The sequence below is a fragment of the Triturus cristatus genome, chromosome 10 (assembly GCF_964204655.1).
Source record: "Triturus cristatus chromosome 10, aTriCri1.1, whole genome shotgun sequence".
Taxonomy (NCBI): domain Eukaryota; kingdom Metazoa; phylum Chordata; class Amphibia; order Caudata; family Salamandridae; genus Triturus; species Triturus cristatus.
In genome coordinates, this window is record NC_140593.1 from 580930186 (window position 1) to 580950654 (window position 20469).

The 20469-nt window shown below is 46.1% G+C and overlaps 1 protein-coding gene across 1 annotated transcript in view; it reads left to right on the forward strand.

Annotated features, from left to right (window-relative positions):
- Positions 1–20469, forward strand: part of XYLT1 (xylosyltransferase 1) — a 563426-nt gene that overhangs the window by 434179 nt on the left and 108778 nt on the right. The window contains exon 5 of the mRNA XM_085632092.1: positions 13962–14042. Within this exon, the coding sequence (XP_085488218.1) occupies positions 13962–14042 (81 nt within the window). The remainder of the gene's footprint in view (positions 1–13961; positions 14043–20469) is intronic.

A 20469-nucleotide genomic window follows, 5' to 3' on the forward strand; every position in this document is an offset into this window, starting at 1 on the left:
CTAAACGAAGAGCTGCAAACAGCCCACGCCGAGCAGAAACGCCACCATTTGCCTGTAACGAGAGAGAAAACATCCCGTCAGTTGGAAGTCTGATGTATTTATTCGTATGCGCATTGGTTTATATAAAAAATAAAAAACGGAAATAGTTTAAATTCATGTGGCAGCAAAATGTTGTAGAACAAATAGGAAACTGTAAACAAGTGCGTGCGAAAAGCAATGGCCGCGATGCACTTAATTACCCGACGGAGAAAAGACAGATGGCGGCTGCGCACGTTCACGCGCACATGCACGCAAGCTTGAGGCCAGCAAAAAGCCTCTGGTAGCACTTTGAAAACCCCCTTACTAAAAGTCGAGCATGCAGCGCATGCGCTGCTCTAGGCTCGACCTAACAAGGGATAGGAATTGTAGTTGAACATTTATGTAGCTCTGAATTGCCCTTTTAAGATTCAAGAGCTACTAAACTGCTACCAAAGAAAGTACGCTTGATTTTACTCACAATATGTTATTCTTTAGCATGTATAATACAGTGTGGATGGTATTTTGAGAGAGACACATGCAGTGGTTTTATTAACCTATGCTATTTTATGATTTTGAATCACTATCCCTCTTCCCTTCTCCAATGCACAGAAGCGTGTATTTAATAAATTAAGGGTGCAGTTCATAAATTGAGGGTGCATTTCTAAAATGATGTTCTTCTTTCCTGCAAAAACAACAATTGATGGACAGAATGCAGAACAATGCCGTACATTCACCCCAGTACAGAGATCTGGGCCTAAATCCATTGTTTTTTTTGCTCACCATGACATTTCAGTTTGGACCCATCCATATGCAAATCAGTCTTGACCCCGCGCCCAATGGGAACAGTCCAGCCCGAACTGCCAGGCCAGATCTTCCCTGGACTGGAAACAAGCATCCTAGGACCGGTTTCGGGCTTTCAGCCCACATCAACCAGGATAGCTTGACTCCAGTGGCATGGAGAGCACGGGACCCACATCTGCGCATACCCATCCCACTCGGGGTGATAAATGCAAAAACAACAATTGATGGACAGAATACAGAACAATGTCGTACATTCACCCCAGTACAGAGGTCTGGGCCTAAATCCATTGTTTTTTTGCTCACCATGCCATTTCAGATTGGATCCAGCCATATGCAAATCAGTCTTGACCCTGGGCCCAATGGGAACAGTCCAGCCCGAACTGCCAGGCCAGGTCCTCCCTGGACTGGAAACAAGCATCCTAGGATCGGTTTCGGGCTTTCAGCCCTTATCAGCCAGGATAGCTTGACTCCAGTGGCATGGAGAGCACGAGACCCACATCTGGGCATACCCATCCCACTCGGGTTGGCAAATGCAAAAGCAACAATTGATGGACAGAATGCAGAACAATGTCGTACATTCACCCAAGTACAGACATCTTGGCCTAAATCCATAATTTTTTTGCTCACCATGCCATTCCAGTTTGGATTCAGCCATATGCAAATCAGTCTTGAGCCTGCGCCCAATGGGAACAGTCCAGCCCGAAGTGCCAGGCCAGGTCATCCCTGGACTGGAAACAAGCATCCTAGGACCGGTTTCGGGCTTTCAGCCCTCATTAGCCAGGATAGCTTGACTCCAGTGGCATGGAGAGGACGGGACCCACGTCTGGGCATACCCGTCCCACTCGGGGTGACAAATGCAAAAACACCAATTGATGGACAGAATGCAGAACAATGTTGTACATTCACCCCAGTATCGAGATCTGGGCCTCAAGCCACTGTTTTTTTGCTCACCATGCCATTCCAGTTTGGACCCAGCCATATGCAAATCAGTCTTGACCCTGCTCCCAGGGAGGACCTGGCTTGGCAGGTCGGACTGGACTGTTCCCATCAGGCACAGGGTCAAGACTGATTTGCATATGGCCAGGTCTAAACCCGGGTGGCATGGTGAGCAAAAGAATGATGGATTCAACCCAGCTCCCTTGACTGGGGGTGAATGTTTTGAATTGTTCTGCATTCCATGCATCAATTGTGTGTCTTTTGCTTTCTCGCCCTAAGTGCACCGGGTATGGCCAGACATGCGTCCCGGGCTCACTGTGCCACTAGATTCAAGCTATCCTGGCTGATGAGGGGTGAAACCTGGAAACTGGTCCTAGGATGCTTGTTTCCGGTCCAGGGAGGACCTGGCTTGGCAGTTCGAACTGAACTGTTCCCATGAGGCACAGGGTCGAGACTGATTTGCATATGGCAAGGTCTAAACTGGTGTGGCACGTGAGCAAAAGAATGACGGATTTAACTCAGATCTCTTGACTGGGGGTGAATGTTTTGATGTATTCTGCATTCCATCTATCAATTGTGTGTCTTTTGATTTCTCGCCCTAAGTACGCTGGGTATGCCCAGACACGGAGTCCTGGGCTCACTGTGCCACTGGATTCAAGCTATCCTGGCTGATGAGGGCTAAAACCCTTAAACCGGTCCTAGGATGCTTGTTTCCGGTCCAGGGAGGACCTGGCTTGGTAGTTCGGACTGGACTCTTCCCATGAGGCATAGGGTCTAGACTGATTTGCATATGGCGAGGTCTAAACTGGGGTTGCACAGTGAGCAAAAGAATGATGGATTTAACCCAGATCTCTTGACTGTGGGTGAATGTTTTGATTTGTTCTGCATTCCATCCATCCATTGTGTGTCTTTTGCTTTCTCGCCCTAAGTGTGCCAGGTATTCCCATACATGGGTCCCTGGCTCAATGTGCCACTGGATTCAAGCTATCCTGGCTGATGAGGGGCAAAACACCCGATACCGGTCCTAGGATTTCCGGTCCAGGGAGGACCTGGCTTGATAGTTCGGACGGGACTCTTCCCATGAGGCTCAGGGTCAAGACTGATTTGCATATGGACAGGTCTAAACTGGGGTGGCATGGTGAGCAAAAGAATGATGGATTTAACCCAGATCTCTTGACTGGGGGTGAATGTTTTGATTTGTTCTGCATACCATCCATCAATTGTGTGGTTTTTGCTTTCTCGCCCTAAATGCGCCGGGTATGCCCAGATGTGGGTCCCGGGCTCACTGTGCCAGTGGATTCAAGCTATCCAGGCTGATGAGGGGTCAAACCCCAAAACCCGTCCTAGGATGCTTGTATCCAGTCCAGGGAGGACCTGGCTTGGCAGTTCGGACTGGACTGTTCCCATGAGGCACAGCATCAAGTCTGATTTGCCTGTGGCCAGGTCTAAACTGGGGTGGCATGGTGAGCAAAAAAATGATGGCTTTAACTCAGATCTCTTGACTGGGGGTGAATGTTTTGATTTATTCTGCATTTCATCCATCAATTGTGTGTCTTTTGCTTTCTCGCCCTAAGTATGCTGGGTATGCCCAGATGTGGGTCCCGGGCTCACTGTGCCACTGAATTCAAGCTATTGTGGCTGATGAGGGGTGAAACCCTGAAACCAGTCCTAAGATGCTTGTTTCCGGTCCAGGGAGGACCTGGTTTGGCAGTTCGGACTGGACTATTCCCATGAGGCACAGGGTCAAGTCTGATGTGCTTATGGCCAGGTCTAAACTGGGGTGGCATGGTGAGCAAAAGAATTATGGATTTAACCCAGATCTCTTGACTGGGGATGAATGTTTTGATTTGTCCTGCATTCCATCCATAAATTGTGTGTCTTTTGCTTTCTCACCCTAAGTGTGCAGGGTATGCCCAGACGTGGGTCCTGGGCTCACTGTGCCACTGGATTCAAGCTATGCCTGGCTGATGAGGGGTGAAACCCCGAAACCGGTCCTAGGATTCTTGTTTCCGGTCCAGGGAGGATCTGGCTTGGCAGTTCGGACTGGAAAGTTCCCATAAGGCACAGGGTCAAGACTAATTAGCATATGGCCAGGTCTAAACTGGGGTGGAATGTTGAGCAAAAGAATGATGGATTTAACCCAGATCTCTTGAATGGGGGTGAATGTTTTGATTTGTTCTGCATTCCATCCATCAATTGTGTGTCTTTTGCTTACTAGCCCTAAGTGTGCCGGGTATGGTCAGACGTGGGTCCCGGGCTCACTGTGCCACTAGATTCAAGCTATCCTGGCTGATGAGGGGTGAAACCTGGAAACTGGTCCTAGGATGCTTGTTTCTGGTCCAGGGAGGACCTGGCTTGCCAGTTCAGACTGGACTGTTCCCATGAGGCACAGCGTCAAGTCTGATTTGTCATGTGGCCAGGTCTAAACTGGGGTGCCATGGTGAGTAAAAGAATGATTGATTTAACCCAGATCTCTTGACTGGGGGTGAATGTTTTGATTTATTCTGCATTCCATCCATTAATTGTGTGTCTTTAGCTTTCTCGCCCTAAGTGCGCCGGGTATGCCCAGACGTGGGTCCCGGGCTCACTGTGCCACTGGATTCAAGCTATGCCTGGCTGATGAGGGGTGAAACCCCGAAACCGGTCCTAGGATGCTTGTTTCCGGACCAGGGAGGATCTGGCTTGGCAGTTCGGACTGGACTGTTCCTATGAGATACAGGGTCAAGACTAATTAGCATATGGCCAGGTCTAAACTGGGGTGGCATGGTGAGCAAAAGAATGATGGATTTAACCCAAATCTCTTGACTGGGGGTGAAAGTTTTGATTTGTTCTGCATTCCATCCATCAATTGGGTGTCTTTTGCTTTCCCGCCCTAAGTGTGCCGGGTATTCCCAGACGTGGTTCCCAGGCTCACTGTGCCACTGGAATCAAGCTATCCTGGCTGACGAGGGGTGAAACCCCGAAACCGGTCCTAGGATGCTTGTTTCTGGTCCAGGGAGGACCTAGCTTGGCAGTTCGGACTGGACTGTTCCCATGAGGCACAGGGTCAAGACTGATTTGCATATGGCCAAGTTTAAACTGGGGTGGCATGGTGAGCAAAAGAATGATGGATTTAACCCAGATCTCATGATTGAGGGTGAATGTTTTGATTTGTTCTACATTCCATCCATCAATTGTGTGTCTCTTGTTTTTCTTTCCTGACCATAAGTCTTTTTAACAGTAGTCAAACATGTCTGTCCTGAAATGTTGCAGCCCCATATCCTTAAGATCTTTGAATGTCGAAAAATGGGTCTGTTCATAGAGTGTTTTAATAAATAAACTACTATAAGAATGCTGAAGCAAGCATTATCATTTACAAAATTAAATCTTGCAACCCACCCTTGATATCATGAGCTCTACAGAAGGAAATCTCTTTGATTTTCATCATGGTAAACAGGTACCGCTTGATATCCTCACCATCATGCCTATATAACCATCTCATGAACATTTACACATGTAGTGTCTTCTGTCAGTGTTGTATTTTGCTAAATGTTCTCATTTTAATTTCTAACGTATCTGTTTAGCTGAGGCTATTGGGATAAATTACGAACAGCTCAACAGCAAACTAGCCATGTAGATGGAGGCCACTGCTTTCTGTTTTTGCTTTCTGTACCTTGATATAAATCTGTCCAGTGTGTTGGGGAACTGCAAGGTATTGGTAGGAATATTTCTGAATTTCCCAGATATCACGCTTTAATTCTGAACTCACAATCAAATTGTCAGAGAACAGTGAATAATTTCCCTCCCTCCTTCATGTTTGTGGCACTTCTTTATGTAAAAAAGGCATCAGGGTGGTTGGGCCCTGAGGCATGAGTATACCGTACCCACCACAAGTGTTGTGATAATACCCCAAAAATAGAAAATTCGATTTATATTTTAAAAAATTAATATGGCTTCGTGAATTGATATGATATGCAAATCATTACATTTACTTGTCCACGATTAGGTTAATGTTTTACTATTTGTTTAGTTTTTCTGTAAAGTAATACGCTCAGCTAAATTGAAATTCTGAGAGTACTAGTGAGCAGACACACCGGCATGCACAATAAAAAAGAAAGAGCTCTTACTAGCATGTTTTATCCAATCAGAAATCACATATAATAACAACCAACCATACTATGTTAGGATATAATAAAGCCTTTGTATTTTATTAACTTGCTGTTAAAAATTCAGCACAGGGTTTGGGGTAATACAGAAAAGTGTACTTCCGGCAACAACAAAAAACTATTAATATTTGAAACTTTATAAAATAAGAAAATATTTACTTGTGCCATTGGTTTTCCTGATATGAACTGATCTGTCTCATGTGGCAGTTGTTTTCGTATTTCTCACAGGCCCAAGCTGAACTGAAGAGGGCAAAACAAGGTTCTGGCAAGCTTTCAATGAAAATCTCACTGCGAGATGTTAGCCTTAGAAATTATTTCATGTGGAAACAGTTCAAGTAAATCCGCTAAATGTTTATTCATCCCAGAAAGAAGGAGAACTCATTGGAGCATAAGATGGGAAAAGCTGCACAGTTTACTATACTATACAGAGGTTTTCTATGGCTGCCAATTGAGACGCGATTTTGACCCAGGGAAAAATTAACATTCGCTCGGATGAACTTGGAATGAAATTCTCCAGCGTCTAACAAGCTATCCATTTAAAGAGATTGGCAGACAGATATTCCTACGAATATAGAACCAATTAATGGTTAGAGCACGTTTCCTTCTCCAGAGATATTACCTTAATAGATTTTTCATACATTATGTTAGCCACTTGCTGTAGTTTTCTGGGCTGGTTCTTGTGTTGATAGTTTTTTTTTTAATTTCACCGACTAAATTATTAAAATATTGGGATCCATGCTTTAAATTTGTTCAAAATCTCTGATACCTACATCTACTAGAATTGTAATCAGACTCTATGGTTATTAATAAAAATGATCAAAAGAATATTTGCAAAAAATAATTGGTACTCGAGCCACTCAACATCTGCTTGGCTGGAAAGTGTTTTTATGAAAGTTATTTACTCTAGTCCCTTACTAGAAATAAGGTGACAGATCTATTGGGGTTCAACTCGTAATTCAGAGGAGTTAGCTGAAATGGTTGAATGATTAGTACACATACGAATGGTACTTTATGTTTGAAAGCACCCATTTCTCTAGTGTGGGATATTATTTAGGCGACTTTAGGACAAAAAAATTCCATGTAACACATTTCACCCTCTTGAATCAATCTGGATGGGTAAAGAATCCGATGAAAGACCACATTGACTTTTGTCTTCAGCGTGGTCTGTTAAGGACGGGAGAACTGCTCCATATGTCTTGGTTATCCAGCACGAATCCTTTGAAGTTATTCAAAATATTATGGCCCACATTTATGAAAAATTCATGCAATGTATGTATGTTCTTATATAGCGCTCGACTTACCCTTGGGCATCTCGGCGCTTGCATTGGGAACCCGTCCTGGCTTTTTCCCTGTGAGATAACCCATACTGGGCATCCCCAAGGTGAAAGCCAGGCATCCCGCCGCAGGGGGGGCCGTAGTGGAGATTAAGCAAGCTATTGCCCAGAGTTGCAGAGTGTGAACCCATGAGTCGAGTAGGCACCGAAGTGAGAATTATCGAGTCCGTGGACACTTGGGCTCAGACCCTGCCGCGTCGGGACTTGAACCCTGGTCCCGGGTCTGACCTCTGCTTCAGGGTATGCCTTCTCTAACCAGTGAGCCACACTTCTGGAGTAAGCCTGGGCCCAGTAGGTGGAGTTCCACTATGTGGAATTCCGCAAAGTGCAAAAAAACTCTACTGCGCTACACGGAGCTCCGCAAGCGGCGAATGCGTTAGATAAATGCTGTTAGCTGTGATTTTCAGTGCCACGTGCTTGTCCGCACTGTGCAATCATCGTGAACTGCAACATAAACAGCGCTAGCGGGCACTGCTTCCTTTCTGCCGCTCAAGTAGATTTTTACTCGAGCAGCAGTTTTCGGAACGCGGAAGGACAGTTTCTTAACGCGAGCGGTCGCAAGCATACGCGACCACTCACAATAAGAAATCTGACCGACCGTGTTGAGAAATCTCGCTAGGAGGTTGATTTTCCACGCTCGCGCTCACCAACTTGATGTTAACGATCGCGAATGAGGAAAAATCTCGCCGGGTGGTGGATTTTCCTCGCTTGCGCTCGCCAACTTCACTTTGATAAACGCAAGCAAGGAAAAAACTACGCGGAGCTGAGTTTTTCAGAACTCTGCGAGCTCCGTGTAACGCGTAGTGCGGAATACTCCACAAACTCCACGAGTGGAGCGGAGTTCACCGCCCAGACTTACAATGGAGAGACCAGAACAGCGTCATATGTTGTAAGATATGGCACTGTTTTCCTTTCTTCCTGCTGTGACGCACTTTAGACTGCTCTGCGCCAAGACACACACCTTTGCGCCATAGTATAATGGTGTGTGTTCAGTAAGGAATAATTTTTGTACTATACTGTGAGGGCACTCCTTAAAGACAAAAACTATCCTTTAACACTTTTCATGCTTTAGTTCTGTATGCCTGCAAAGTAGGTAAAACAAGGAAAAATGAAACCATTTCCCCTCAATGCACCTGCCTTGTGGGGTTGTAATAAGATTTTGGCACAAATCCATGTCTATGAATGTTAATAGATAGGGATTTGTGTAAAAAAACATGGGTGGTTGCACGGGGATGTCTATGTAACACCAATAGAACACCTCCTTGCAGCAAAATAATGCAAAACAGCAAATAGTGCAACTACACGTTACTTTGGGAAACTATCCTACACAAATCCTGATTATGTTGGAATGGTAAATGTAACATAGGACTTTGCGTCGGGTTTGTGTAAAAAAAGTAACACAAACCTGATGCAAAGCAGTAGTAAATCTGGGCATATACATATTCCAATAGCTACTTGTTACTTATGTACTTCTTAAATGCATTTTCTCAGCAGTGCCTTATCAGAAAAAAAAATCCTACAGAATTGTCAAATGACTTCAAAACTATTTTAAAGGTATTTAAATTCATTTGAAAAAGAGGAAACTATGAATCACCCCTAGAGAGGTGAATTGCTGTGTGTACACTTTCTGTAGTATATGGTTTTTAGAGAGAAAGTATGGTTTAACTGTGATTGGGTCGGCAGATGTGCTTCTAAAAGAACAAGCAATTTCAATGCAATACGTCTCACATTATTAAAGTTTGAGCTGTTGGCATTGCTAATAATAATGCAACACCAATAGCAGCTCAAAGATTCAGTAATGTGAGACCTATATAGCACGAGCTTGAGTGAAAGGTGTGTATTTATGTTGCATTGAGAACAGTTTAATTATGCGTTGTGTTATTATGTGGCACAGAGTGGTATTGTGTGGAGTGTATTTATCTTGCATTAAGTAGAGAGTAATTATGTGATGTGCAATTATGTAGTACTGAGTGGTATGTTGAGTGTATTTATGTTGTATTGAATACAGTGTAATTATGTGATGTGGAATCACACAACCACACCCAACCACACAACCACTGTAAAACGACTCGATGGGCCCTAAGATATATCTTTGTAGGTAGCAAGGAACCCAAGATTTGGCAGAAGCTTATGGGTGGAGACTCAATGCAATTGAAGAACTCACCGCATAGAAGGGAGAATTAAAGTAGTCTTAATGGAAAAAGAACCAAGGGGAATTAAGTGCACATTAACGAAAAGAGGGAAATTTGGACCGGTGATGAGCTGCATCGAATGGGCAACATCACACTAAAGAGAGGGGTACTTCTAGGATAAGAAAGGGGTCATGGAGAGTGACCCTTCATAAGAAAAAGTTCGGCAGAGAGGAAAAGAGCCCCTGATAGTTAAAGAGCTATGGCAAACAGTGAACTTATAACAAAGAGCGACTAACTACCAGCGAGTGACCCAACAGGGAGGGGGAGAGGGTTTCACCAATAACAGCAACACGTTACCAGCAGAGCAGGGAGCAGACGCAAAAGGAGGGTGTAGCAGAAAGTGGTAGGGACCATAGCTAACAAATAGGGGGAATAGCAGACAGGAAAAAAGGTTTCTGACAAAGTACATGTCACTGTAAAAAGTGGAAAGTCCACTAACAGAGAGGTAACCGACTAGAGTAAAGAGTCACACCAAAAAAGGGGATCACACGCAAAGAGGAGAGAGCATCGGTTGACTCCTTCTTTTCAAAGTTCCTACTCTTTAAATCATGCTTACCAGGGCCGCATGGATCCCGCTCCACGATCTAGGGAGGTCTACTCCCTTCCCACTGCCTCCCAGGGCTTCCAGAAACTTCAAGCCAGGGGAATATTAAACTTTCTGTAGCTTCTCTGTAGCCAACTCCTGGCCACTTCCGGTTCACCATGTCATTTCTGACATATGAACTGTGCTGAAATGAGAGACACCCCAGTTAACAACATCAAAAAGCGCATGCGCCTGGTGTCAAGTCAGACGGCCATAGTGAAGTCAGGTAATCAACACTGTGAAGCGGAGTGACACTTGGAATCTTGAAACCGAGAATGAACGTCAACGGCCGAGCCCTCCATACTACTTAACAGGCTTAAACAGAATTATCTATTTAGTGATAATTCCAACAAAGTCGATGAAAATCTGAGAAGTGACCAAGAATTCATCAAAAGATAAACGTAGGCAAATAATTTATCAAATAATGGAGATTTAAAAGAAGGTTAAGAAAATTAAAATAATTTATTTACAGAGAGATATATGTTTCCTATATCTATTTTTTTACCTTTGGTATAATCGCGGCACCCGCGCTTTACTTATAACATCAAAAGTAAAGCGCGGGTGCCGCTATTATACCAAAAGTAAAGAAATAGAAAAAATATCTATTTCTTTACCTTTGGTATAATCGCAGCACCCGCACTTTACTTTTAATGTTATAAGTAAAGCGCGGGTGCCGCGATTGTACCAAAAGTAAAGAAATAGATGTTTTTTTCTACTTCTTTACCTTTGGTATAATCGCGGCACCCGCGCTTTACTTATAACATCAAAACATCAAAAGTGAAGCGCGGGTGCCGCGTTTATACCAAAAGTAAATAAATAGATGTTTTTTTCTATTCCTTTACTGTTGGTATAATCGCGGCATCCGCGCATTCCTTATAACATTAAAAGTAAAGCGCGGGTGCCGCGATTATACCAAAAGTAAAGAAATAGAAAAAAAAATTCTACTTCTTTACCTTTGGTATAATCGTGGTACCCGCGCTTTACTTATAACATCAAAAGTGAAGCGTGGGTGCCGCGCTTATACCAAAAGTAAAGACAAACAAGTGGCACACGCGGCACGCCTGTGTGTGGGCATGGTCATAGCTCCTCCCACGGCCTATTGGTGTCTATTACGCGCTTGGTGCGCGTAATAGACACAAGTAGACCATGGGAGGAGCTATGCACACGCCTCAGGCCAATTGCGTGCAGTCTTTTAGAAGACGATGCACGCAAAGGCCAATGGGGGAGCTGCGCGAATGGACACCTTCATGATCCAGCCCAAAAACCTGTCAGTGGAATGGGCATATTAGTCCAGGGTGCTGTATCATATATAGGGTGCACCTTCCCTGTTTGTGCAATGGTGCACTTTTCAAAAGGTGCGCCAGGTGCAAGTAGGGAAAGTGTGCCCTGTTATGCAGAATGTGCTGCCCCTAGACCTGCCGCAAACTCGCCCTGCCCTGGGGGCACCACATTCAAGTGAAATACGGAGTGACCGTTTCAAAGCCGCTCCATGTTTCACAGTGCAGACGGCATGCCTCCTGCACTTTTAAAAGAGGGGAGAGAGATCACCTTGCAGTGACTGAATCCACCTGCAGGGGGATGTCTGGGGGGGTCCATGGGACCCCCTCCCCCCCTTTAGAGCTGCATGTGTGTCAGCATAGTCAGTACTACAGAAAGGGATGCACAAGCTCCTGTGGCCCCTTCGGCCGCCAGGGAACAAGAGTGGAGGGGGCAGGGGGCAGTGGCGGGGGTACATTAAAAAAAAACATCTCCTCAGTCATCTCTCCTACATCATCCCTTGTCGTCTCTCCGCGGCCGGACAATGAAGCACTCAAACTTCCTTCGCTAAGCCAGTCACAACGTTGCAATGCAGCATTGTGATTGGTCTGAGCGGTGCGGTTCAGCGCTCAGAAGGGGAATGGGAGCCTAGGGATTTCCTCACCAGGCTGTGCATAACAGCCGGATGAAGCCGGGTGAAGTGCGCATGACTGTTTGGCAGGCTCAAGACATCCGGCCAAGCAGTTATGTGGACTTTGGAGTGCAGCAACCACTCCTACTCCCGAATGTCACGGGAGCCCATCCCCGCCCACCCTGGCGGATACTAAAATAAAATGATAATAACAGAAATAACTTCTGTTTTTATAATTTTATTTTTGCTTTTACACTGCTCTGAGACCTGTGGGGCGACGCTCCTCTGCCTTATTGGAGGTGTCACCAGTGGTAATACCATTTCTTGGGGCACAATGTAAAAAATTGCCCTAAGAGAGTATAGGAGATAATGGGACCACAACCCTTTATCTAGCTCTCCCAATACTCACTATATATCTTACAGGTGAACTATTACAATTAGAACGGTCATATTTACAGCTTATTGTATGAAGGAATAATTATAAAATATTATTTACACCTGTCTGAAAGAGAGCATAATTGCCCTTTTATATGGTGAAAAAAATATTTAGGCTAGTGTGTACTCTTTAAAGTACACATTCTCGCTCCTTAGCAAGCATTTTGCTACAGTGCGATTTTGTGGCAAACAGCAGCAATGCCTGTGAGCCAGTGCTCGAGCTCTCAGACTGATAAACAAGCACACTGATTGTGGGGGTCAGCAGATAAACCAGTGAAAGCGCTAAATTAAATCAGACATTTGTTAGGCTAATTTACAGTGCGATGGTTGGCATGTGTGAACCATAACGTTCCTTAACTATGTATGCAGAATGTTTTCAGTCGCCTTTAATTCTCTTCTACTTTTTTCATGATCACAGTAGTGCTTAGCGGATTATAGGTCATTAGCGTTTCAACCAATTGCCATTTAACGTGTCGCATTAGCGGCACTGTGTTTTAGTTGTGTAAGTTGCCTCTCATGCCATGGTGACACATTAAAAGAAAATATGGGGTTAGATGAAGCAGCTGGCTGGGATCACTTACCTGCAAGGGAGATTTATTAAGAAATGTAGCCATTTTCTGAAAATGAAATAATTATGTGCATCCATAGATTTGCAGCTAACGATTTCAATAATGTGCATTGACAAATGTTTGTTTTAAAAGTATTCTTGCCTAGGTTTTCTGTGTCCTGAGGGAATGAGTGATATCAAAGCACTCAATTCCTGTGAATAGTCAGGAATTTCTATGTATAAGCAAAAACAGTTGTTCCTTAATGTATTTTCATATTACATGTTTCTTTTTAGCATGTTGATTCAGCTGGCTAAATATTCAAGCCCTCCACTAGCCACAGTGATTACTTAATTTGTGCCAGTGATTACAAAGTGTGGGCCATCATTTTTCAACTTTATACTCATCATAATGGTCCAGACCTAGAAAGTGAGACGTGAATGGGGGGAGATAGAGGGGTGAAGAAGAAGGCATACAACAGTAGGAGAACAGTGAAAAAAGGAGAAAGCTGTAACCGAAAGGATGTGGCAAGATTGAGGTTAAGTGAAGGGTATAGCAGGCTGGTGGAAGAAAGAGGAACAAGGTTCAATCCAAATAGGCAGCCTTGGTATTCAGCAACCTCAGCAATCAGCAATGCTGGTAGCAGGCACCAAAGATAAACTTTGGGATTTCACCTTCTGCTCCGACTTGCACTTTTGGTGGCCCTGTGAGTTTCCTTGCTTACCCCGGATCTCAGGGGGCACGAAGGCCATGGTCGGAATAGAAGATAAGCAGGATTCTAAGGGATATGTCTGGTGTCTGTCAATCCTCTCCTTGTCCTTTCCCTGTTTTCTTAGCATCAGTTATGAATTGATAAGGAGCGAAGGGTGGAAGAAGATGCCAGCAATATGATGGCATCAAGGCAGAGGGAATGTGATGTTACTTGTGTTATCCCTAGCATTTTGGTGAAGGGGCTGCCATTCTGCAGTCTATCTGCATTGCTGTCATTTGTTAACATCAACAAATAATTCTAATGCTCCCTTGTTGGAGACAGTGAACAGACCCCTCTTTTCCTATCCTTAATTGTCCTGTTTTCTATTTTCAGGACAAATGACCAGCTCGTGGCCTTCCTCACCAGGTATCGCGATATGAACTTCTTGAAGTCTCATGGGAGGGACAATGCAAGGTATGGCACTGCCACATTGGAATTCTATTTAAAGACAAAAATCTGGTGTCAATGCTATATATCCATGCAGACCTGAATATGTGCAATATTATCTTGCTTTAAACATGATCATGTATAATGTCTGTGGAAAAAACATTTGACTCAAGTTTGCTACCTCATAGAGGTGGCAAAGGAAAATGACTGCATGTCTCTCACTCAAAATTCCACAAAACTGATTGGCATTGGTTATTGCCTGACTAAGAAAAGAGTGTGTGATTAAAGTAGTTTTCATAACCCCTCCCGCCAACACCACCATCATCAATTTGTTAATCTTGGTTTTATCCTCACCCAGCATCGAAGGTTGAGGTGCGTAAATAAGAAGGTGGCAGTGGTTTATAGAAGCACGACCAGCACCTCTGTCATGTTTGCACAGTTATCAGCAATTCGAGTATAATACATCGTGCTCAATGCAGATATCGTGCCACCCACAATATCATTTAATGCGCGATATTCAAATTCCACGCATAAAATATAAACACAATTCCAATAGCAGAGTACTGCATGTCTATAAGTTCAAACTGCAAGGCATGCAGTCAAAAGTTTATTTTCCAAACGTAGAAAAGTCCATATATCATAGTCTTGATCATAAGTAGATTGGTTTGACAAATTGTTGACACGTAGATATTAAAGCCAAACAGGCGACACTTGTTTCGTCGCTTAGAGCGACTTTTTCAAGGCTCAAACACTAGAAGTCAATTGGCATTTGAAACTCCACTTGATCCACACAGTTGTAGTAAAACTGTAATAAGTATCCACAAGTCACTACATCTTTCCTAACAGTTGTAAAAAAATGGAGAGAAAACTCAGAACCTCGTCGCTGAGTCAGGGCCCACGTATTCGCCCTCTGGAAGTCTGATAATTTTCCTTTGCAATCGGAAAAAGTAGTATGACTCGCTGCCTGTAAGCAAAACCTGAACCGCCAACACCACCATCATCAATTTGTTAATCTTGGTTTTATCCTCACCCAGCATTGATGGTTGAGGTATTAGTCTTTTGTACTGAAATTTTGAATGGCATTAATTTTTCTCCTCAGGCAATTGATAGGGGGCAGTATTGATACTTGGCAGATGTAATTTTCAGTTAGTGGTTAATGCGGAGTAATTTTGCTACACGTTTGTCTTTCATTTTTCAATTTCTCTCCCCTGTTGAAGATCTTAGGTTATTGTATAGCAACATGTACTCTAGCCCTACCTAGGGCATCCGGTGATCGGTGAAAATATATAAAGATCACAATCTCAAAGCCTATTTTGTCTGATTTTATTTTTTAAGGGGACTGATGCCACACATATGTAGCTAAAGATATTATGTATGTGCAAAAATATAAGTGATACTTGTGGAGAAGACAAAATACTTTAATCAGGTCAATTTGTGGAAAAGACAGAAGAGTTAAATTAGATAATCTCCATTTTTTTTATTATTAAAATAATATTTAATGACTGCACTTTCGTTTTAAGAGCAAACACATACACTACGGGGGATATTCACAAGGATCTATCTCCGACTTAACGGCACTTTGGCGCAGCCAAAGTCGTGATAAATTTACCTCACAATTCACAAGCCGGTGCAAACAGCCCACATTACCAGTTTACCCACGATAGCAGCTGCAAAACCATCGCCACGATGACCCCCGCAACTATTGCTTATGAGATGCAGAGTAGGTATTACCGTGCCAAAAGCAGCGACAACACCACTCCACAACAATCACAACGACCAGACAGAACTGCGATAAGAACACAAAACAGGCAATAAGGCACATTAGCAGCAGGAAAACAACACTTGCTCTGACCTAGTGCAAAGCCAGACCACAGCCTGCACCACAAAAGGGAGCACAGCCCACAGCCACATCGGAAGGGCAACAGATACACCTGAACATGCAGCCCGGAGGCCTGAAAGGGTAACAACACCCGCTGCCACCACCCCCAGAACACCCCCTCCCCGGCAACCCCGACAAAAAACTTGCCACATCAGCTACACCTAGGCACGTCCAAAATAATCCACTTGATGTCGCACAATCACAACTGGTGGCATGCATGTGTAATCACAAAAATGAGTATCACCCATTCACTTTCGAAGCAACAAATGAAACTTTATTAACATGAACACTGAAATGAAACGAAGACACATGGTGGCTCCCCGCGGGACAATCTGTAGTCACAGCCTGCAAGACAAAAATCATGATGAGAAGGTGTGTCCTGCGCACATCAAAGGACAGAGAGAGAGCGAAGGAGAGAGAGAGGAAGAGAGGGAGAGAGAGAGAGAAGAAGAGAGGGGAGAGAGAGAGAGAGAGAGAGAGAGAGAGAAGAGAGGGAGAGAGAGAGAGAAGAAGAGAGGGGGAGTGAGACAGAAGAACAGAGGGGAGAGAGAGAGAGAGAGAAGAAGAGAGGGGGAGAGAGACAGATGAACAGAAGGGGAGAGAGAGAGAAAGAGAGAGAGAGAGAGAGAGAGAGAGAGTGCCGCCCCTGCGCACCCAGGCCACACTGCTCACCTGCTGCTACCGGTGTGTCTCCAACCACTTGCCGGTATATATAGCAGTACACCAGGTTACACGTCTGAAACAGACCCGTCATCTGAAACAGCGTACAGATACACGATTGGCTGGCACAGTACACACAATTGCACAAGATAAAATCACCTGCCCGCCCATGCACACCCAGTCAGAGGCACCCCAGCCCCTCCTGTCGCCCTCCGGAGCATGCCCACCAATGCACGCCCAGGCCTCACTGCTCACCTTCCGCCACCGGCACACAGACAGGAGGTCCCACCATGTGTCGCTGCAAGCCACAAGCTCAGGGCCCGTGGGCATGGCACCCTCAACACCATGCAGCTCCGCTCCGTAGGCCACCAGGCCTCACGTTTGGTGCTGGGTCTTGATTACTCCATGGCATAGGACATACCAGTGCACCCGGCATCCTCGCAGGCTGCACACCCGCTCAGCCCAATGGGTGCAACTAACACTGGGAACCCGGTAGCGACGCCACGTGGCGGTAGGCCCGCGCTGCCCGCTGGCTCTGGCCTATACTGCGGTCCAGCAGGGCACACAAAACCTGAGCTGTTAGGACCGCCGGGACGGGGCATCATCACAGGCTGCACACCCGCTCACCAGCTTAAGGTGCCACTGACTCAGTGCACCCAATGTCACCGCCCGTGGCGGGGTGCCTGTGTCTGCGGCAATGCTCCGGGTGCCACTAACCCTGCACAACGCCAGTCAGCGCCACGTGGTGATAGGCCCATGCTGACCACCAGGCCTCGGGTGCCACTAACATCATGCGCAACAACTCATGTGGCCTTTATGATTGAGAACCATGGAGCGTCCGTCATCCAGTCAACAATGGCAGAGGGGAATGTGACGTCGTCAGCCCCTTATGTTGGCGGAATCACATGGCCTGTGACGCCTGTGCCAGATGGATGTGGTGTGCGTGCAAACCTGCCCTCAGGGAGTGGCTGTGACATGCGGACAACTAGACCAGTGACCTGCAAACCACCAGCGTGTACGCCTGCAACGGGTGGCAATGAGGGCCGCCCCCCTCGGAGCGTCAGTGGAGTGGTCTGGCCTGCCGTATGCGGTATAAGCGCAGGGCCTGCAAAAATGACTCGTGGGCTCTGGGCGTGGTTCAGTCCATGACCGGACATGGAAATGACTGATGCCTGTGTCCCTGTTGTAGTGTTCACGGGACCCAGTACACAATATGCAATGTGGCAACCTTTGACTGGCATCCCACAGGATGAGCATCATTGACGCAAGGGAAATCACTGTCCCTACATTCATCCACACATTTATACATGAATGATGAAAGACATGACACAGCAGTGCGTCACTGGATGTTTATTGCACATCCAGTGCAGTTCTGCAGCTGGAGCGGTACAGGGCAATGCCGAGCACACTACACAATATGGGCCCGTGGAGGGCCAGCCAGACTCCATCTGGGGATGACAAGTACTGCAGAAGAGGGAGGGTACAGTCCGCAGTCTGTTCGCTGTGTCATTGGTCATCAAACAGGATATGGCAGTCCATGTCACTGTCCAAGGTCAGTGCATTGGTGTGTATCGGGGGTCAGTACACGGTCATTAGGCCAGGTGCGGCACCAAGCAGAAACAAGCCAGGTGGCGGAAATGAATGCTAGTGCCTCCTGATCACAAACCCATCCACTTACTTGTCTCCGGATGTGTGCTCTGCCCCACCTGTGGGTGTTGCAGTACCGGCTGAGGCAATGTGTGTCACTGACACATCAGGTGCCGGAGTGGATATGTCTGCCACACTGTGAGGCTATGGCACACCAGGGGGCGGAAATGTGGATGGTGTGGGGGCAGCAGCATTCATCTGTGCGGCACCTTGTGGCAGCAATGCCATGATGATGATCTGCAGGACAAGGTAGATCCCAGCTCCATTTTGCTGATGTACAGTGGTGGCTGCCATCCTTTCCGTCTCCATCCGCACCATGTCCTCCATGAGCCTCTGCACGTGTGCCAGCTCACGGCTGCTATCGCTGGTGCCCCTCTGAGCAGACAGGTGTTCTTCTCTCCGCATCAGGACTCCAGCGATGTCAGTCAGGGCTTGTTGGACACCATGGAGCGGGCCTAGACACCCATGTATGGCGTCCAGTTTGGTGGCCATGAGGTCGAACCCCACCCGCACCTGCTCAGCCGTCTCCCTCTGGGCCTCAAGCACACGGCGTTGGAAGGCCGTGTGTTGTTCCTGGGAGTTTTGGGAGACTGCTGGGGCCATTGGTGCCTCCTGCTGGGTGGTTTGGGTGGTGGGAGGGGTCTCCTCGATGCAGCTGGTCAGCCCTGATCCTGGAGGTGAGTCGCGGATGATTTCAATGATGTCTAGGAGGGCTTGTGCGTCGATGCTGGGGTTATTCTCCTTGTCATTAGTGAAGAGTGGCTGAGACAGCTCTGCAGGGGGTGTTGACGATGGCCCAGCAATGTGAAGGGGAGATGGTGTATTGCAATGTGTCCACATGTATGTACATGTTGACATTCAGACAGCATGGTATTGCACATTGTGACAGTCTATAGATCTGGGCGATGACCCAGAGTCATTGAGGGTGTGCACTGTGCTGTGCATGATTGTGCATGTGTGCCATCGTGGCCATCTCCACCCATCCCCCAGTACCTGGTGGTCACTCACCCTGTTGCGGTTGTGTTGTGTCCTGTCGAGCAGTGTCCGGTCCCCTGACTCCGGCCACACTATCCACACTGTTGACTGTTGACACCAGCTCCTCCATGTCATCCAGCACGAGCTGTGACGCTTGGCCCCCACCTCCAGTCTGTATTGCTGCCTTCTGGTTGGCTGCGAGATTCTCCTTGGTCTTTCTCTTGATGTCATTCGATCGCCTCTTGACCTCATCCATTGTCAATTTGTATTCTCTGACGGCATTCACCTTGTCTACGATGTCCCGCCATATTCCAGTTTTGGCGCCCAATGACACGTTGGGGGTGATGAACAGGTGTTGATGGTGTTCTATCACCTCCGTGACAATGATCCTGTTTGCCTGCGGACTGAACTTCGTCTTTCTCTTCTTCTTGTCCTTGCCCTTCCCTATCCCCAAGGTCTCAGGCTGGTCGTCCGGGGTGCTTGTGGTGTTGCGCTCGTCCTCTGCGCCTGCTCCGGCTGCCTCCATGGTGCTTGGGTGTTGGTCAGTTTGTGTTTGGGTATTTTTTCTACTTTTATGGTTATTTTTCCCACCTGCCAGGTGTGTGTTGCAGGCCTAGCGCTGCTTATCGCTGATTTCCTAATCGTGCTTTGGCCCATCGCAGGTGTTTTGGCATTGGGGTTTGTCTTTTTATCACGGTCGAGGTGGTTGTATCGCGGGCATTGGCTGCGGTTTCGGCAAACTATCGCATGGGGCCGCCTTGTTGTGAATTCCACGTTGACACGGGGTTGTTTTCCCGCGATAGGCTGCGATGTTGAGAGTAGTGTTACGCTACTCTTGCAGTAGTTATCACAAGTTCTTGTGAATATCCCCTTACATGTGCTGCCTACTAGTTATCCAAGTCGGAGGTGTATTGCTTTTTGAAGAAGTACAGGCGATAAATACAACTGGAATGAAAAGACAAGTTGGGAAGTTAAAAATGATTCTATCTTTTGAAACAAGGATGCTTCACTAGACAACAATCATCTGTGAGTGATCAATCTTCAAAACCTTTAATCATCTACCAGCATTGCTATTGACGGGAGTGTATTTTGTAAGGGACGCTTTGTTTTTGCCAGACAAGGTAGGCATATAAAAACTAAGGGGTGGATTTACTAATTTTGTCACAGAACGCAGCAAACAAACTTGTTGCACTGTGATGCACTGTGATGCCCAAGGGGAAAACATAGCACCGAGCCCTATCTACTAAGATTGACCTTCTGCTGCTGTCTTCCCTTGAACTGGCACTCTTAAAG